At 40.3% G+C, this 20,213-nt stretch overlaps 1 protein-coding gene across 1 annotated transcript in view; it reads right to left on the bottom strand.

Moving 5' to 3' along the window:
* The window catches only part of MAT1A (methionine adenosyltransferase 1A), a 98,209-nt gene extending 82,281 nt beyond the window's left edge, over positions 1-15,928 (bottom strand). Inside the window, exon 1 of the mRNA XM_077454912.1 lies at positions 15,643-15,928. Within this exon, the coding sequence (XP_077311038.1) occupies positions 15,643-15,736 (94 nt within the window). The 5' untranslated portion in view covers positions 15,737-15,928. The remainder of the gene's footprint in view (positions 1-15,642) is intronic.
* Positions 15,929-20,213: the final 4,285 nt, after the last annotated feature.

Here is a 20,213-nt window from a genome sequence, read left to right as displayed (position 1 = left end):
CTTTAGGGTGGACCTCCGCTTTAAGTCTAGAGGAAAAGAGATTTCATCTTCAAATATGGAAAGGTTTTTTCACAGTAAGAGCTGTGAAAATGTGGAATAGACTCCCCCCAGAGGTGGTTCTGGCCAGCTCAGTAGATTGCTTTAAGACCGGCCTGGATTTATTCCTAAATGTACATAATATAACTGGGTACTAAGTAACATTTATAGGTAAAGTTTATCCAGGGAAAATCTGATTGCCTCCCTGGGATCAGAAAGGAATTTTTTCCCCTGCTGTAGCAAATTGGTGCATGCTCTGCTGGGGTTTTTTGCCTTCCTCTGGATTAACTGTGGGTATAAAATTGGGTATATTGGATTGTACAATATTTTTTATTTTATTTATTTATTTATTGCTTTTAAGGTTGGACTGGATGGACTTGTGTCTTTTTTCAACCTGACTAACTATATAACTATGTAAGAAGGCTTTTTATCCTAAAAAATAGAAAACATTAAGATAAAAAAAACCTTCTGCCTTTACAACCACTTTGACTATTTGACCCCTAGAAGATTTACTCCCCTTCATGACCAGGCCATTATTTGCTTTTTGGTACTGCGTTACTTTAACTGATAATTATGCGGTCATACAACACTGTTCCCAAAATAAATTTATATCATGTTTTCACACAAATAGAGCTTTCTTTTGGTGGTATTTGATTACAACAGTTTTTTTTATTTTTCACGTTAAAAATTAAAAAATATTTAAAAAAATGTTAAATGTAGCGGATGACATTTGGGATCAAATGTCACACACCTGTAAATTTCGTTTTTGGCCTCAGAACAGTAAAGGTTTTGAGGGTTAATTGTGTAGGTAGGCCTTAACACCAGTGTTGCCAGGTTGTGTTTGGAAGTTCTGCCTGGTCATGTGGACGGTGAGGTGCACATGACAGGCCAGAGCCAAGTCTGATTGGATGTTTGGGTATCGGCCTTCTCTGAGTCAATCAGTGGGAGTTCCGGGGCCCGCTGAGGAGTCTGGGTCACATGTTCGGGGTTCCGGAGTTGTTCAAGAGACTCATGTGGTCTGGTCTAGTTCCAGGACTGGGGTAGCCCCATAAGGGGTCCCGGTCACGGGGTGTTCAACACCCCGCAACATGTTCCTGTCAGTGGCCCCTGATAGACCTGCTTGGTCTGGGGTAGGAATCCGTCCTTTCCCGAGTCTTGGAACCTGCTGGTCTGAGGCGCAGTGACTGAGGGAGGATTCGAGGTGTCCGGGTGTGCTCTCAGCTTGGAGGGACACAGCAGCTCGTGGAAGTGCCCGGGGGAGGACTCTTCAGAGGAGGGCAAGTGGCAACCTGAGAAGTGCCTGGTTACTGAGTTGAGAAGGACATTGACAAATTCACACTTTTCCAGTACCATAAAGGAGACGGGAAACGTCCCAGGTACGGAGGAAAAAGGTTTTTTGTTTGCCCTTAAGTTGTTTGTTCAAGTTTGAGTCAACATGCTGACTGCCATGATCTCTGGCTAGAGATCTGTTCAGCCTTGAAGTACCCAGCTGCGAGTGGCTACTCTCTGGGTGGAAATAAATACTTTGCTAGACCTGCAGTTCAAGGTGCCTAAGTTCTTCACCCATGCCCTCTGTTCCCTAAGAGTGTTAATTGAAAGTTCAACTGCAGAATAAAACCTTTTTGAAAGGACTTCATCTGTGTCAGTGTACAAGTCGTTGGCTATCAACCCTGGGAACCCCTAAAAGTGGAGTAGCAGGCCAAGAGAAGGTAACCGGTAAGCCCATTAAGTCAAGGCTGCCCTGCAACGGCTAGTGGCCTCTACATAAATAAAACAATATTTTTTACTTTCTGCTATAAAACATATCCAATCAAAAACATGTAAAAATCTAATTTCTTCCAACATTTTGGTATCCTGTACCCCCCAACCCTCTCTATACAAGTTACTCAAGCAAAGATACCTTTAGGTTGGGTTCACACTACGCAACATTAAGACATTGTAATAATTTGCACCCGGCTGACTCAATTATCATGAGGGCACAAGAATAGGCAGGAAATCGGGAACACAGAAAGAATGACACATTAACCCTCTTGTAGGCACCTGCCTACATATCAGTTGATCTTGCCAGAAAACTGGAGCAGTTCTTTTTCCCTTATCCTGTGCATTCTGCAATTGTCTCTCAGCATTATTAGCCCTGCACAGAATACCCTTATAGATTACAGAACACTTGCCAGTTCTACATAGATACATCAGTGAGTATCAGTGAGGCAAGATTACCAAGTTAAAGCATCTGAAAAAAGTCTGACGAAAGGAAACAATTGCAGCTGTCACATCAAAGGACTGGTGAGCAGTTACATATTACTATTTGACTTTTTATTTATTTTTTTGTATATGCAAACGCTGGCCATAGATGGATTGGAAATTGGCCAATTCAGCAAGGACTGGTTACATTTTGATCCATCTATGGCTGTTTTAACTCAAAGGAAGTTGATGAAATTATTGATTGTCTTCTCCCAATCAGGAATGTTGGAATTTTTTTTCATTCTATGATTGGCTGCAGCACTGATCAGTGGCTTCTGACAGCAGAGAAGCCCCCACTGTCAAAATACAATAGCACAGATAAGTGGATTCCTTGCTTGTGTGGATGGGGGACTCCATGCATCCATCTATGGCCAGCCTTAAATACATGTTAAACAGTATCCTGCTTTTTCATTCGTTTAGAATTGTTCTTTAACCACTTGCCGACCGCACGCCCTACATTTACTGCAGCAGGGCAGCCGCTCTGTGCCAGATCATGTACCTAGTACACGATCTGACACTTCCTAATCTGGGGTGTGCGCACACTGCCGGCGACCCAATCCCACTGTGATTACACACAGTGGGAGCCCAGTGGACTTGATTTCCGCCGGCGCCCACCGATTACACAGTACATAGGCAGAACGGCAATCTGCCTATGTAAACAAGGCAGATTGCCGTTCTGTCAGAAGGGAAGGTATTGATTCTTTGTTTCTGTCAGTTAGGTGTCCAATTTGTCCGCCACAATATCGCAGTCCCACTATAAGTCGCTGATTGCCGCCATTAGCAGTAAAAAAGAAAAAAAATCCCACAGTTTGTAGATTTTGCCAAAAATATGCAACAGAATACATATTGCCCTAAATTGAAGAATTTTTTTGTTATTGGGTATGTTTTATAGCAGAAATTAATAAATATATTTACTTTTTTTTTTTTTTTTCAAAATTGATGGTATTCTTTAGTTTATAGTGCAAAAAATAAACAACACACAAGTGATCAAATACCATCAAAAGAAAGCTCTATTTGTGGGAAAAAAAAGACAAAAACTATATTTACGTACGTATATTTACGTACGTATATTTACGTACGTATATTTACGCACGGTGTTGCGTGACCACGCAATTGTTAGTTAAAATAACGCAGTGCCATATCACAAAATATGGTCTGGTCAGGAAGGGGGTAAACCCCCCTTTTTTTTAAAGTTGTTTTAGATTATTATTTGTCAAAAAACAGTAACAGGAACATGTATCTACCAACATTGATGCATATCTTTGTTCTAAGAACACATTTCTAAAGTACTCATGTTAGATATTTTTCTATAGGGCAGGAAAAACTGCTGTTGAAGTGTGGCCTTCACTTCAAAGGTGGATTTCTACATTTTGTTTGCTTATTGATTCAAAATCAGGATTGTTTACTTTCTTTGATAAGTCACGTACTCCCAAGACCTTTGTGTTCAGTAATGCACATTCTTCACACTAGCAGCACATTAAACTGCTGAAGCACACACTATACCAGGCAGAAGAGTTCATAAAAGTTAAAGAATATTGATTCAAAGTGAGACAAGCACATAGAAGTAATATACAGTATACTGTATGTATTCAGTTTACCATGTGAGTGATATCATTTAAACCAATCCTAGTTAGACCCCTGGTCTGCTCAGAATCAAGGGACTTAGTATTTTTAAAAGTGGATTTTTATCATTTATTACTAGCAGTATTTACGAATGAGCAGAATGATTCTAGCAAAACAGATTCTCCACAAAAATACCAATTTCAAAAACCAATCATTGAGTTTATTTTTTTATTTTTTTCTACATTTATTTAGTGGGTCTGTGTGTATAGGCAGATTTCCTACGGTATTTGTAATAGATAGGTAGTAGTCTGCCCAGGCTGAGGAAAGGCCTGACTTGGGCCGACCTTCCACCCAATGACATAGATAAATAGGGGGGAAGGCCAGGTTTCGGGGCCAGCTGCCGCATTATGCCGTAACCAACATGGAACACTAATGCCCTGTACACACCTTTGGAAATTCCAACAGAAAAGGTCCGATCGGATTGTGCTTTCGGAAAATCCAATCATGTGTGGGCTCTATCAGGCTTTTTCTTTTGGAAATCCCGACGGAAAAAGTTTGAGAGCTGGATCTAAAATTTTCCAACAACAAAATCCGATCGTTTGTAGAGAATTCCGACAGACAAAGTGCCACGTATGCTCAGATAAAATTATGAGACCAAAGCTATTGGCTACTAGCCTCTACGTAGTCCCGTCATACTCAACGAATGTCACCTCGTTCCGACGGATCGGATTTTTCGCCAACTTTGTCTGACCGTGTGTATGCAACACAATTTCGGCCAAAATCCATCAGAAAAAATCCAACAGATTTTGTGGTCGGAATGTCCGACCGTGTGTTTTAACTATGTAACTATTAGGTACTAACATAGGTAAAGTTGATCCAGGGAAAATCCGATCGCCTATTGGGGGATCAGGAAGGAATTTTTTTCCCCTGCTGTAGCAAATTGGAGCATGCTCTGCTGGGTTTTTTTTTCGCCTTCCTCTGGATCAATTGTGGGCATAAAATTGGGTATCTGGATTGTACGATTATTTTTTATTTTATTTATTTGTTTTTAAGGTTGAACTGGATGGACTTGTGTCTTTTTTCAACCTGACTAACTATGTAACTATGTAACTATGTGTACAAGGCATAAGAGGGAATGCTGCGCCCAGTGGTAAGTTGGAAGACCCTGGAGGACCAAAGAACTACCAAGCTTTGGAAGATGCCAGTAATGGACTATCACCTGGTTAAGGTACACCTGGGCAGATTAGTTCAGTTAGACAGAGTTGTGGTACGTACTTGTTGGACTCTGCTACGAAACTTCAATAAAGTTGTATTAACTGTCTTGAGCCTGGTTTGAAGTAATTTATAGGGGTGCATGGTGGACGCATGTGTATGACAGAATAGGGTCACTAAAGCACATGTGGGGTATGAAGCAAAGCCACTGCAAAAGGTCTACTTGGCAAGACAAGCAGAAGGAGGAGTGCAGTTGCTATGGGTAACCAGTAACTACTGCAAGGTACATTGCAGCCAGGCATGAAGCGTGGTACCAGATGTAGGTGACGGGTCCTCTGGTAGCGAGAGGATCAGAGTTCTGTTTCCCTCCCTAGTGGTTGATTTTCCAAAAGTAGTAGTAAAAATACCTGACCACGTGGTACGGGAGAAGCGAAAAAGTTAAAGTGGTACTAAACCCACAACAGTAAATTCAGTCTGTATATGCAGCATACCATACTTGTTATACTCACTGTGAAACTTAAGGGGTTAAGTCTCTGCATTGTGTAAAAAGGCTGTTTTATCCTGTATGCATAGATCCTCCCCCTCCTGCACTGTCTATCTGGGGAAGGCCAGCTAACACAGGCAGAGGAGCTGACCTGCACGTGCTCAGTTGTGTCTTTTATGCTGGAAAGAACATTTACTTGTTGATCAGAGCTAGCCAGGTCACATGATATTGACATCACACACGTGGGCATGTATGCAGACTGCAATGGGAATCCTTCTCCTTCCTGAACTCTCAGCACTAGAGAAACTGTGCAGTTTATCGTGTAGCCATGGTATACAGATCATCCAAAAAGGTATATAGTGGCAGTATTTTAATGTAAAAAGAAGATTTTTAAGCTTTGGGAACTGTGTGTGTGTGTGTGTGGGGGGGGGGGGGGGGGCTGAATAACTATTTTCATATTACTGGGTTTAATAACACTTTAAGTAAGTAAATATGCATGAAGAACATGCTGGGTGCATTCTGTCACTGGAAGTAAGGTGACATAATGTTAGCCTTTAAAATGAACGCAGTCCCTGCCTGGTCCCGGGCATTGGTAAGAGCGTGCATGATGAAAGGTACCCCCACATGCAAGGCAAGTAGCCCCGCCAATGTGTATTTAGATGGTATATCTTGGTTAGTTTCATTTATTCCATTTAGTGTTCATTATACTTTTTACCTTTTTACCTTTAGTACTTGTTCACACTTTCAAACCTACAAAAAAAACAAAAAAACAAAAAAAACACACACACACAAATTGAGGGACCTGGATAATTTGAAAAAGCTTTCATAACCTTCTGGGATCATTTAAATCACATAGCACCCTAAAAACCACCTCAGGATCTACATCCCTGTTAACACCAATACAAATAGCAGCCCCGATCCTCCTTAGTGGTATAATAAAAATGTTGGAATTATTATATTTACTACATTCATTATGACCATTATCTACAGTACCCTGTTTTCTGAGCATTTGTCAGATGCTTCATGTCTTAGCTTGGCTTAGCGGTTCAAATTATGTGCTCTGTAATTCATACCTACATTATGAAAAGTGATTTGTTTATTATACACTATGCCAATAAAATGTACTACTAGTTCTGTAAAGCTCTAATAAACTATAATCTTTAAAAAAAAATGTACTAGGGCTATAATGTTTAGGATGATATCAGTAAAATAGGCAGAGGGTATAATGGGTGGAGACTATAGCAAAAAAGAAACACCAACTACAATCTACCTCGTGCTGTCAGAAACATACATCAAAATCTTTCCTTCTAACTCAGAAACCAACACAATGAAACTACAATTGTGGCTTTTATTCAATTTAGCAGCCCCTCTCTCCCTGCCCCCTAAAAAAATTCTACATGGAGTATAGCATACACTTTAAAATAGAGCAAGCATTACACACTAAGCAAGTGTACTGTAGAGGTCAGCAATTAGTGTATGCAATGCAATCCTGGACCCATATGGAAAACCTTACACAAAAAACTGAACTCAGTAACTTTACCAATAAAACACTCTATGCTATAATGTCCAAAAGTGGGCTGATCGGTCTATGACACAAAGAAATAAGCTGGGCGGGATTTTTAGATATGCCTTTCAGAATGTTTCCATTGGTATCCAGGTGTTTACTTAAGCTAAAAGTCATCAAGTTCATGTTTTATTCTGCCCCGACATTGATACATGCTTTAGTTGTTTTTCCCTGATACCTGTATTGGTTGGCAAAACCTTACAATTTATCTGGCTTGCAACTTTTTCACAGCATGGATTCAAAAAGTTAGCTTAACCAATACACGCCCACCCCCAGCCTTGGCCCTTGACACATAACATGATGAATCTATGGATAAACTTTGACATTACTATCTGCCTTTTGCCGCACTACTAGATAACCATTCACATTTTGTCTAAAATTCAGCTGTCCAGGTTTGGTGGGTCAATGTCCACTGTAGCTATATTTTCCTAGCTAAGCAGAGGTGAACCTACTGCTAATCTGTCTTACTTAATGAATATGTTAAATTTGCTCACAGTCTTGTCTCTCATTGCATGTTTTCCATTTTTGCACTATTGTTTTGTAAATTATAGTGACTTCAGTGATTGAAAATTCCATGAGGGCAGCATGATCTTAGATCTTGCAACCATCATATTTAACATCACCATTTATTCCACAGTTAAAGCCAATTTGTAGGCAGATGTTGTGACAGTGGGGTCACTTTGGACACAGGGTGAATAAAAGAAACCCCCGATATGGTCTGTGATAGCCATATTCAAGGCTGTATATACATTGTATATAGATTGGATGAATACTGTATATGGGGGTTAAGTATCATTGCTGTGAGGAATTAAGTTGTTTTGCATTTCTATTGTTCATTTAAGTCTGTCCTTGTGTGTATTGTAAAGTGCCAGACAGACTGGCTGCCAACCCTTTGTGAAAAGATGTGTATTGGGTGGGATCGTTTGAAGCCTAGCAGACGTCAGGATGAGGTGTTGAGTCTTGGGATGTGTGGGTGGAGCTGGGCCCTTGTTCATGTTAAAGCATGTGCCTTGAATTGTGTATAAAGTTACAATGTTTCTCATTAATAAAGTCATTCCTACTACAGAAGAGACAGAGTGCGTCTCGTCTTTTTGCCAGAGGGGTCGGCTCCTATAGGAAAGGGTCGTTTAGCTGTGGATATTGGTAGCGAGTGGATGTGTGTCTAGGAGAGGGAACATCGTAAACGGCGTTAACCCCCTTTATATTAGGGGTGCCGTTACAGATGTCCTGCCTACAAATTTAGTTATTTAGTTAGCACCTGGTTGCCCAGGTCAAGTGGAAAGGTTTAATGGTTTGCCGCCTCTCCCCGGTGTATTTGTGAGCATTCACTGGGATCCAGCCTCCCTCCCATGCTCTATAAAAGGGAAGAAGTTTGGAACCTGGGGGAGGGGAGGAGGAAACTCTGAGAAACACATGGGGAATCTACACTAAGCCCTTGTACACACGATCGGAGATTTCGAAGGAATGTTTCCTATCGGACCGTTTTGTCGGATATTCCGTCTGTGTGTGGTCTGCATCGGACTGTTTCCGTCGGAATATCCGACGGACCAACTTTTCCAACTTGCCGGTAAAATTTTCCGACAAAATGCTCCGATCAGACATACTCCGATCATGTGCAGACTACTCCAACAGACAAAGTGCCATGCATGCTCAGATCCAATTCCTAGACCAAAGCTATTGGCTACTAGCCTGAACATAGTCCCGTCGTAATGAAATAACGCCATCACGTTATGTACAATCGGATTTTCCGACAACTGAGTCTGACCGTGTGTATGCAGCATCACTTCCGGACCTCTTCCGGAATTAATCAGTCGGAATTAATCTGACGGATTTGGTTGCCGGAATCTCCGACCGTGTGTACGGGGGCTTAGGACTTACTGGGACCCATGGTCTACCTGAAATGCTGAAGAACAGCTGGAAGAACCCTGGAACATGAACATCTCTGCAAGAGCATTGCTAAGCATGGACTTTTCCCAAAGAGACTCCACTTGTGCAGGTAACCAGGGGTAGTCACACCCTAGAGGCCTCTTCTGTCATAAATCTCCCCCCTGTCTGTCAATGGGTTATACATAGTTACATAGTTACTCGGGTTGAAAAAAGACCCATCCAGCCAATCTAGTTCAATACAGTCTATGTCTGAACTAACCATGCCAATTGAGCGTGTATTCAAGTCATTTTTATCCCGGGAACTATCATTTTAACTGATGACTATTCACCTGTTTGCTTAATTCTTTTAGTAACCTTTTCTCAAAATAAAAGTGTTTTATGGTTTTACACTATGTGAACCCCCTTTTTCTTGCTTCTTGGTCGCGTCTTCAGCCCCGGAAGATTTTAGCCTCTTAATGACCAGAGCATTTTTTGCAATTCGGCACTGCATTGCTTTAACTGACAATTGCACGGTCATGCGACATTGTACCCAAACAAAATTGATGTCTTATTTTTCCGCACAAATAGAGCTTTCTTTTGGTGGTATTTGATCACCTCTGTGGTTTATTTTTTTCCCTATAAACAAAAAAAGAGCGACAATTTTGAAAAAACAGCAATATTTTAAACTTTTTGCTATAATAAATATCCCAAAAAAGATATAAAAAAAATGTCTTTCTCAGTTTAGGCCAATTTGTATTCTACACATTTTTGGTTAAAAAAAATCACAACAAGTGTATATTGATTGGTTTGCGCAAAAGTTATAGCGTCTACAAAATAGGGGATAGATTTATGGCATTTTTATTATTATTTTATTAGTAATGGCGGTGATCTGCGACATTGCGGTGCACAGATCAGACACTTTTGACACTATTTTGGGATCATTGATATTTATACAGAGATCAGAGCTAAAAATAGCCACTGATTACTGTGTAAATGCCACTGGCAGGGAAGGAGGTTAAACACTAGGGGGCGATCAAGGGGTTAGCAGTAGATCCATGTTATGTCACTAGGCAGAACAGGGAAATGTCTTGTTTACATAAGTAGGGAAGCCCCTCACCATGCCAACATCCAAAATATATATTCAAGGATTGGCCAAGTCATAAAATGAATGGACTTTGTGGGAACATATTGAGAGAGAATCAGTAAAAAAGAATTTCTTCATTTTGCCTCTCCTCATTGCGATCTCGAGCCACCGGCAGACATGGAGTCCGCGGGACCCACAGGCACACTCCCGCGGCGGGAGCACGCACTCACCAGCCCGTGATTATGAAGGGATATATGGGTACTCCCCTTTTGTACAATGGCGTGCAGCAGTCGGGTAGCGGTTAAACGCCTGTCTAGGCAATTTTAATTATGTATTTGCACAATTGGTTCTGTTGTGATATTGCAAGCAGTTTTATTTTCACTTAGGTTATTATCACCTGCGCAGTAATATTTTTTATTTTTTGCAAAATTTTAATTATGCAATACAATTTAACTAAATGCATTTGATTTTAGTTGACTAAAATGTACTGAAGATTTTAGACAACTAAAATGTACTGGAGATTTTAGTCAACTAAATACGACTAAAACTAAAACAATTGCAGATGATTAAATGGGACTAAAACTAAAATGGCATTTTAGTCAAAAGCCTAAGACTAAAACTAAATTGAAATTTTCTGCCAAAATGAACACTGCACGATTCTAGTGAGGTGATCAGGATTTATTTTTATGTTTTTACACTATGTTTTTTTTTTGCTACAGTTATGATCACTGTAATAGCAAATGTTTGAACTGTCATTAATGGCTTTCATTCATGGTTCATTTTTTACTATTGTGATGTTGTGAATGGGCACAGCAGGTACATGGTGCCATGTGATTCCTGTGACCAATCATAGATCACACACAGTAGTAAACAATAATATCATGAATGGATTTCATTCATGACTGTTGTTTACAAGGGGACATGTGATTGCTGTGATTGGTCACAGGGATCACTTGGTATCTGGGCCGATTACAGTGGCCCAATACCATGCACTATGATCCACGGTGTCCAGCAGACACAACTGTTGCAGATCACAGCACTGCCTACCCCAGGGGGCATGCACGAGGTGCTTGAATGGGACAATGTACCGTTATGTTGTCTGAGATTAACAGAGACTCCCGCCAGCAGTAAAATTTCTACTGCTGGTTGGCAAGTGGTAATGCATGCTAATAGTCTGGTTTTCTTTGGCATTTTCTTAAAAATTGTATGCAGGGAGCGTGACATAGGTAACATTTTAACAGGTGGTTTTGTGTAGCCTTTCCTTTAACAGACCAAGCTGTCCTAAAAAATTGACAAGTAGAGAGTTGATACAAACCATTAAACACTGACAGAAGTGCTTGCGATTATCAGCTTTTATTCATAGTGTCAAAGCTGATCTCTGGGAATTATTTATATTGCATACTGTGCTCTTCCTTGCCGTAAAAAAAGGGCTTTATATCAGCTAGAGTTCTAGTTCAGGCAGGATGAGGGGCTCCAGGGTTCAAGTCTCAGAGGAAACTTGTTTTTCATTTTTCTTAGTGGTTGGTGAAACCTGGTTTGGGACCTGGAGCCAAAAGACTTTGTTGAAATCTCCAATCCAAGGTCCTGGTTTTGTGAGCAACCAGCACACTAACTCGGTAAGTGTATGCAAGGCTTTTATTAGAGACCTGACTATGGTTCAGGGCTTCACCGATCAGAGGAGATCTCTGCACAGGAGTCATCATGAGGTCTCCCCCAAGGAGACAGTTGGGAGTCAAGGCAGAAAGTAGCTGCAAGTGTATTCACAAAGCTTGTTTCTGAAGACTTTCTGGGAGCAACAGACAAAGGTCCTGAAGTGAGGTCAGAGCAGCAGCACTGCATGTGTAAGCCAGCAAACTGCTGAATGTTTATTTCTTTGTTGGGAGAGAAATGGTGGGAAACATGATGATTTTTCTGCTTTGCAGGGAGAAGAAACAGCCAGATCACTGCTCTGCATATAGAGTCAAATCAGCAGGTCTCAGCCTGCTTGGCTGACACTCGCTGACAAAACCAACCACCGCATGGGTCAGCATGCATGCCTCAAATCTGGAAGCAAGCCGACATTGTTTATTTATGTTGCTGAGCCTGCAGTTGCTGCACGTGCACAGTAAATCTACTGTAATCGTGCAGCAAATAGTTATCTGAATTGACAATTGGTTGAAAACACAAAAACCTAGTGCTGAACCCAAAGTCCATAAAAAAATTTTCTGACCTTCTTTATATATTGTTGGCCAACTTTTGGTCCAAAAAGGCATAGGTAGCTAGACATTGCCATGGAGGATAAGTATTAATGAAATACGGTGAGAGAGTCTTTCATTGCATTTTAAAAGGCAACATTAAAAATACACAAATCCTTTAAATTTGGTTTTGACAGCAACTGGTAGCTGGCTCCTCACTGCTAAAACTGCAGTTGGTCATGGAACACCGCACACATAGATAGGTGGAGTTACTTCCCAGCTGTGTGTTATGTAAGCCCATCCGCCCACCCACTGTGTCATATAATCTGTCCTGCCACCTCTACTGCTGCCTGTTCTTGAGTTAAGCATATTTTATGTTAATATTAATAAAATGAACCATTACAACTGACATTTTCAAGTAGTACAGAGAAAGCCAGCCAGGGCCCCATCAAATTTTTGCTATAGGGCCTTAGAGCCACGAAATGACAGATTTCTACTAGCTTTGATTTGCAAGCAAACTGTCATCACCCAGGCATACTATTTACCCCAAACAAGGGATATATCCTGTATTCATTCACCTAGGGAAAAGCCAGACATCTGGAGGCTAGTGCTAGCATGGCAGTAGTGCTGTCACCACTAAATGATACATCCCTGATTGGATTATGTTCAATCAGCAACCTGCAGCGCTACCTTAAAAAAATGACAGATACCCTGCTGTTTGTACAAACAAATATTATGTCAAATTTGGTCAGTGACGTCACTTAGGATCTCTAGTTGGGTTGTCTACATACAGCACTTAAAATATCATCAGAAGGCACATTATCATTGACAAGGATGTATATTTCTAGACAACTTAATTGAAGTTGAATTTACATCCAACATATTTGGTCAATGACGTCACCTAAAATCCCTGGCTGGTCTGTTAACAAATGGGAAATAAGCCAGGGGTCTGCCATTTTGCAGTGGCAGCTCTACCACCACATAATGAGAGACTTTTGGTTGATGTTTGTGTACAAACATCAGCCAGGGATTTGGGCAAACCAGCCAAATATAGACAGTTTGTTGATCCATTCTTTGAACTGCAAATAGGCTTGGTTCTTTGAAAACTCATGTTCAACCTGAACACAACGATCATGCCTAGTTATAACACTTATAATATTTAATTTTCCCATGGTCAAAGCCATTTAAAGATGAACTCCACTAAACACAAATTATATACAGTAAAACCTTGGATCGCAAGCATAATTCATTCCGTAAACATGCTTATATATCAAAGCAAATTTCCCCATAAGAAATAATGGAATCTCAGATGATTCATTCCACAACCATTTATTCATAAGTCCTTCAGTTTATAGTCTATATAAAAAGATTATATTAATGTGATAAGTTGTGTAACTATAAAATGTCCATCCACAAACTACAGCCTCCATAAGGGGATTAGAAGAAAAATCCAGCAGGAGCTACAGAGTATAAAAGAGAAGAGAGGCACCGCTAAGTGTAGCAATATGGTTACATTTAATGAAGGTACACCATTTAGCAACTCACATGGTTGATGAATAAAACAGGCACATCCAAATATGCAGGCAACCGGGGTAAAGCTGTCTACATAGACCATCCTCAGCATCGCAGGCTTTCAACATTGTCAGTCTGCAATCGTGAACGGGAAAACCACTCTACAGTAGAGCGATCTGAAAGCGAGGCTTGAAGCGCTTGTGGAGCGCAGTATGGAACAGATGGTGTTGACGGTGGTGCGGTGGACATTCTATGTGGACAACTTTACCTGAATGCCTGTATACTTAGATGTGCCTGTTTTATTTATCAGCCACGTGAGTTGCTAAATGTTGTATCTTCATTAAATGTAACCATATTGCTACACTTAGAGGAGCCTCTCTTCTCTTTTATACTCAGTTGTGACATGATGCTACTTGTAGATCAAGACAAATTATATACAATAGTATATAATTTATTTAAAAATTGTGCTTGTCTTGCAAAACGATCTCAAACCAAGTTACTCTCAATCCAAGGTTTTACTGTAATAAATTATTAAAACCCTGACTTTTGCAACTGTAAAAAAGTTCTACATATAGTATTATGATATTCTCTGTCTCTAAGTATCAGGAAGAGTATATAGAAATGTAACATTTTTTTATTTCATTTTTTTTTTACTTGTTTTTTACTTATTTTCTGGAAAAATCATTTTTTACATGCAAATTGCACATTAATTAATACATACTATAGCTGCTTTAATAAATGTTCCCTACTGAGTTCTGTAAAGAACAAAAAAAAAATATTTTCAGTGCAGTGACTGGCTAAAAGACTACATAATATTAATATGCTATACCTAATATTAATGCCCTAAATGTCTTTACAACATGTAGATTTTTATTTAACTTTTCCTGCAAGTGGCAGTAGCCTATTTGCTTTCTTTAGGAACAACAGTACTTGCATAACACACAGCATGTTGGTAACTTTTAATTTGCTATTGTCAGCTGTCAATTATCTGGTGCTGCTCTCCCTCAACCTAGTATTGTCAGAATGGTGGTCTTTCAAAAGTTTTAAGGTTTAGGAAGTGGGTGATTGCACAGATACCTATGCTGAAAATTGAAGGATTGCTGTGTGCATATTGGAAATGCTGAAATCAATGTTAATGTTTTATTTAAAATGATTAACAGAGACAAACCCAGTTGTGTTTACCCCCAAACAGGTCTCACCTAGGTAAGGCCAAGTATGGAGCTTGTGATGATTTAAAAGAACTATTCTTTAGTAAATCACCATTAATATGTAACTGGTTAATGATCTCAACCACACATTTATTGTCATACATCTGGATAACTGAACGTTTAATACTGCAGTGCCTTTGTGGCATTAGAGTACACTGGTGACATGGATGAATCACTCCTAGGAATTCCACATGCCATTCACAGTAGTTTGAAGAAGACATTATTGGGCAGCCAGCCCAGGGGTGAAGTGTCATAGTTAATTACAGCTCCAAAACTGCATACGTTATGGCTATAACAGATGTACACACATGTTCTCCATCTGCACCCCTCTCTAAAACACAAATTAAATGTTTCTAATACATTTGCCAATCAGCTCAAAGCTACATCAGTGAAGCATTAGATGTTACATTATTACACTAAGGCAAAGCTATGAAACAGCAATTTGTTCAGTGATTATGGTACCACATTATGATGAGTCTATTAAAATAATATGCTTTTTATATGTGGTTAGATATAAAAAAAAGATTGAATTTCTAATTTCTTTTACATCTAATGTTTCTTTTGCTTTTCTCATCTGAAAAGTAAATGTATATTTTCATTTACAACTTCATTTCAGTGCATATTTTGCAACTAGTCATTTAATCATTGTATATGTCTTGTATTCTTATCTATTAACTGTTTGAAAACCATCAACTTACCAGGATGTCCTTCGCCCACAGATTCTGACGTGAACATAAAAACTCCAACATCTTCCACTGAGTGGTCATTGCAACCATCTACTGGTCCATTCATGTTGTAGTGTTAAATAAAACAGTTTAAAGCTGGAATAGGAAATCTGTTCCTTTGTGTAATGTGCAGAGCTGAAAGCTAAGAGCTGTCTTTTTTTTTTTTTACCCAGCAAGTCTGCAAGACCTTGTTGCTGCCAGAGGCTCACTTAGTTGACCGTGTGTATTTAAGATTGTACACGCCTCTGTGTGTGTCACAGCTGACCCTGAGCTGTCAGTCAGACAAGCTCTCCTATATATAAGAAGTGAAAGTTTTTCATTGACCATGTGGGAAGAATAGAATAAACATTTGCTTGGCAGGCAATCACAGTGTGTTTTTGCATGTTTGCACATCCACACAACAACATGCGTAGCAAAGATCACAGCAATGTTCTAGCATTTCAATTAAATAGAAGCCTGTTCTGAAAGATATATGAATGCTGCTTTTGTTGATGTACCTGAGAAATCACGAACTGACCGGCTGTAAGGCTTACCCAATGGTGTCAATACTTTTTGATGCGGTGACCTATAACAAGTATGCAGATCAGGAGCTCTGACTTTTTTTCAAAGGGAAGTCAGAAGTGGTAGTCCACATATTTCTTCAATACAAAAGTTATTTAACCAATTTAAGACTGGACTGTTTCACCCTCCTTCCTGAACATTTTTCAGATTTCAGCTCCGGCACAATCTGAATGACAATTCAATTTTTTGAGACAGGCAGAGCTTTGTTTTGGTAATATTTAATCTCCACTGAGTTTTTTTTATATAAAAAAAGAAAGACCATGAGTTGAACTTAATTGACTTGTGTCTTTTTCAACCAGATTAACTATATATAACTATTTAACTATGTAAATTTTGAAAAGAAAATCTTAATTTCTGTTATAAAACTTTGCAAATAATTCACTTTTCTTCATAAATTTGGGCCAGAATATATTCTTCTACATTTTGTTGGTGAAAAAAAAACAGTGTATATTATTTAGTCTGTATGAAAGTTATAAGGTCTGCAAACCATGGTATTTACTGTATATTTAAACATTCATCAATCAGTATATACTGATAGCCTCATTTATATACTGATAGATCTCATTTCCTGAGGCTCTAAAATGCCAGAACCATAATATCCCTCAAAATACCTATTTTTGGAAAGTAGACAGTCCAAGGTATTTAGTAAGAAGCATGGGAAGTTTTTTGAAGGTGTGATTTTTTTTGTCCCAATTTTTTGGACAATGAAAAAATAAAAAAATAAATGTTTTTTTTAAACAGGTTATTTCTCACACTAAATAAAAAGTCCCAAAAAATCATCCAAAATTGAGTGAGTTAATATAGAGTCCGTCGAAAAATGATCCCCTTAAAACAAGTGATGCTGAAACTCAACACACAACTGCTCAATGCTCACAGAACTCTCACTTCCAAATAATGATGAATCAGCCTTAAGGATTAGGGATGAGCTGAACACCCCCCGCTTCAGTTCACACTAGAACCTTCGAACGGACCTAAAATTCATACAATCTTTAGAACCCTATTAAAGTCTATGGGACTCGAACATTCAAAATCAAAAGTGCTAAATTTAATGTGCAAGATATGCAACAGACAACACCAGCAATAAGGGGTATCTTCAGGTGTATACTGTGCTGGAGGCACACAACACCCACTTTAACTCCTGCAGATGCGTGTATTAGAGAACACCAGCAATAAAGGGTAGATACAGGTGTATACTGTGCTGTGCTGGAGAAACACAACACCCACTAACTCCTGCAGATGCCTTTATTATAGAACACCAGCAATAAAGGGTAGATACAGGTGTATACTGTGCTGGAGGCACACAACACCCACTAACTCCTGCAGATGCCTTAATTAGAGAAAAACAGCAATAAAGGGTAGATACAGGTGTATACTGTGCTGGAGGCACACAACACCATTTTAACTTTAAGATGCCTGAGAAAAGAACACACTGTCCCTGCAGGCCGAAACACACTACACAAGGCCGCCGTGCTGGCAGCCTTATATAGTGTGGGGCATGTACTAAACCCCCTGAGGCATCCTGCCTGTGGCCAATTATGACTCTCCACAGTTCCGGCGCTGTGATTGGCCAAGCATGTGGGGTCACAGTGCATGGTTGGCCAATCATGAGCCAGCAATGCACTGCGATGGCATAGTGCATTGTGGGCCGTTCGTGGCACACGAATTTGGTGCGAGCGGTCCACACAGTTCTGAATTTGCCAAACAGATGAACGGCCGATGTTCGAGTCAAACATGCATTCGAGTCGAACACCAAGCTCATCCTTATTAAGGATATCCCCGGTGATGGTAATCCTCCACTTCCAGACTCCTGGCTATCAGCTCTCGATATTTTGCTCAGGATTCCAGATGACATGTGGGAATGAAATAAATGCCTCCCATAGGGTAGTATATTTAAACAATTAAAGATTTATTGAAAGTCAAGTCACATGATGTAACGCGTAGGGCGTGGCCGAAAGTAAGGAAAGTCCAGGAAGTGATGTGAGAGGCATCTGTAACACCACTGTTTTATTCAATGCGCTTTTTAACCTTTTTAAATGAAAGCTTCCATTTGTCTTTCAATAAAGATTGTTTAAATATACTACATATATACTACACTCACTCAATTTTGGCTGATTTTTTTGGGCTTTTTATTCACTTTGCACCTTGCACTTTATTAGTGGAGATATACTTGAGCTTGTCCCTTTTCTATATGGAATTTTTATATATTCACTTGCTGTTTATGTTGAGAAATTATGCTGGGTGGATGGCATTGCAAGGGGGTCACCTTAGTTTATTTAGTGGCGGGAGGTGGCAGAGGTGTCATTAGGAGTTTTCCTCAGTTGCAGGCCTCATTTGTTTTTCTTCGGATGGCCAGCGTTCTTCGCGATTGATGCTGGATCTATACCAGGGGAATTTTTTTATTTTATTTTTTAATAAATGACTTGTCAAAAACTGCCTCCTGTGTTTATATACACTACACTTTATTGGGGGGAGTGAGTAAGGGTACTATGGGGTACCCCATACTCATTTACATAGGGGAGTGGCCAGGATCTGGGGGCCCCTTGTTAATGTGGGCTTCCCGATTCTGATAAGCCCCCTGCTGGCAGACCCCCACAACCATCAGCCAGGATTGTGGGGAAGAGGCCCTTGTCCTCATCAGCATGGGGACAAGGTGCTTTGGGGGGGAGCCCCCACTCCAAAGCCTTCCTAAGTTGAGGGCATGTGGCCTGCTATGGTTTAGGGGATGGGAGGACCAGAGAACGTCTCATCCTGACCTGCTGGGCTGCATGCTTCGATAAGAGTCTGGTATGGATTTTGGGGGGGGGGCACCCCATGTCATGGAGCATTACAAGCATGTTTGCAGTGTCTTTGAAAGATTAAAGTGATTGTAAATCCTTTTTATTTTTTTAAAATAACAAACATGTCATACTTATCTCTACTGTGCAGCTCATTTTGCACAGTGTGGCCCCGATCCTCGACTTCTGGGGTCCCGCCGCAGCTCTCACGGCTCCTCCCCGCATCAGATAACCCCTAGGAGAAGCGCTCTCCTGGGGGGGTTACATTGTGGGCGTGCTCCCGAGTGCAGCATTTGCTTCCATAGACATGAATGCCGGACTTGGCCCCGCCCCCCCCAACACCCGCATCATTGTATTTGATTGACAGCAGCGGGAGCCAATGGCTGCACTGATATCAATCTATCCAATCAATAGCTGGGACCCCATAGAGAGAGTGAGAGCGTGTCTCCGCTGACAAAAATCCAGGGCTCAGATAAGTAAAATGGGGGTGCTGGGGAGCCAGTAACTGCCAGGAGTTTTTTCACTGTAATGCATTGGATGCATTAAGGTGAAAAAATACGAGGGTTTACAACCCCTTTAAGGAAGAACCAAATTTATTTCAAACTGTATAAATGTGAGTTTGAACAATCCCAGATCCAGTTGCAATTAAGGAAGCCTTTTCCAAATAGAGGCATCTGCTGGAAGGGACTATTCATCTTGTACCTGTTCTCACTGATCAGGCACTGATGAAAATTTGGAATTCATTTGTTTCAGAATGTCTTTTACACAAGCATGTTGGTCTCTATCCTTTTCCAGATTCAATTTTAATATGTTGTTTTTTAACCTGGGTCAACAAATGGTAAGACTGATGTTGTCTGAGCCTCTCCAAGAAGGCAACTCTGAATGTACAATCCTGCCTCAAAAAAACTTCCTAGCGACTGCAAGTTGCAAGATATTTTTGAGTCTTCCCAAAGAGGGGTATGAGAATGGCCCACTTCTCAAACATCCTGCTAAGGACATTAACCTTAAAGGGGTTGTAAACCCTCAAGGTTTTTCACCTTAATGCATTTAGGTGAAAAACCTTCTGTAGTGATCTAACCCCCAGCCCCTCCATTTTACTTACCTGAACCCTGTCTTCCTCCGGCCGGAACGAACACACGAGCTCTAGCTGATGTCTCGTGTCCTGATTGAATAGACTGATAGCAGCACAGCCATTGGCTCCTGCTGCCG

The sequence above is a fragment of the Lithobates pipiens genome, unplaced genomic scaffold (genome assembly GCF_037356315.1).
Source record: "Lithobates pipiens isolate NorthernLeopardFrog02 unplaced genomic scaffold, aLitPip1_a1.2 Scaffold_25, whole genome shotgun sequence".
NCBI classification, from domain to species: Eukaryota; Metazoa; Chordata; class Amphibia; order Anura; family Ranidae; genus Lithobates; species Lithobates pipiens.
This window is presented reverse-complemented; position numbering and strand designations above follow the sequence as displayed.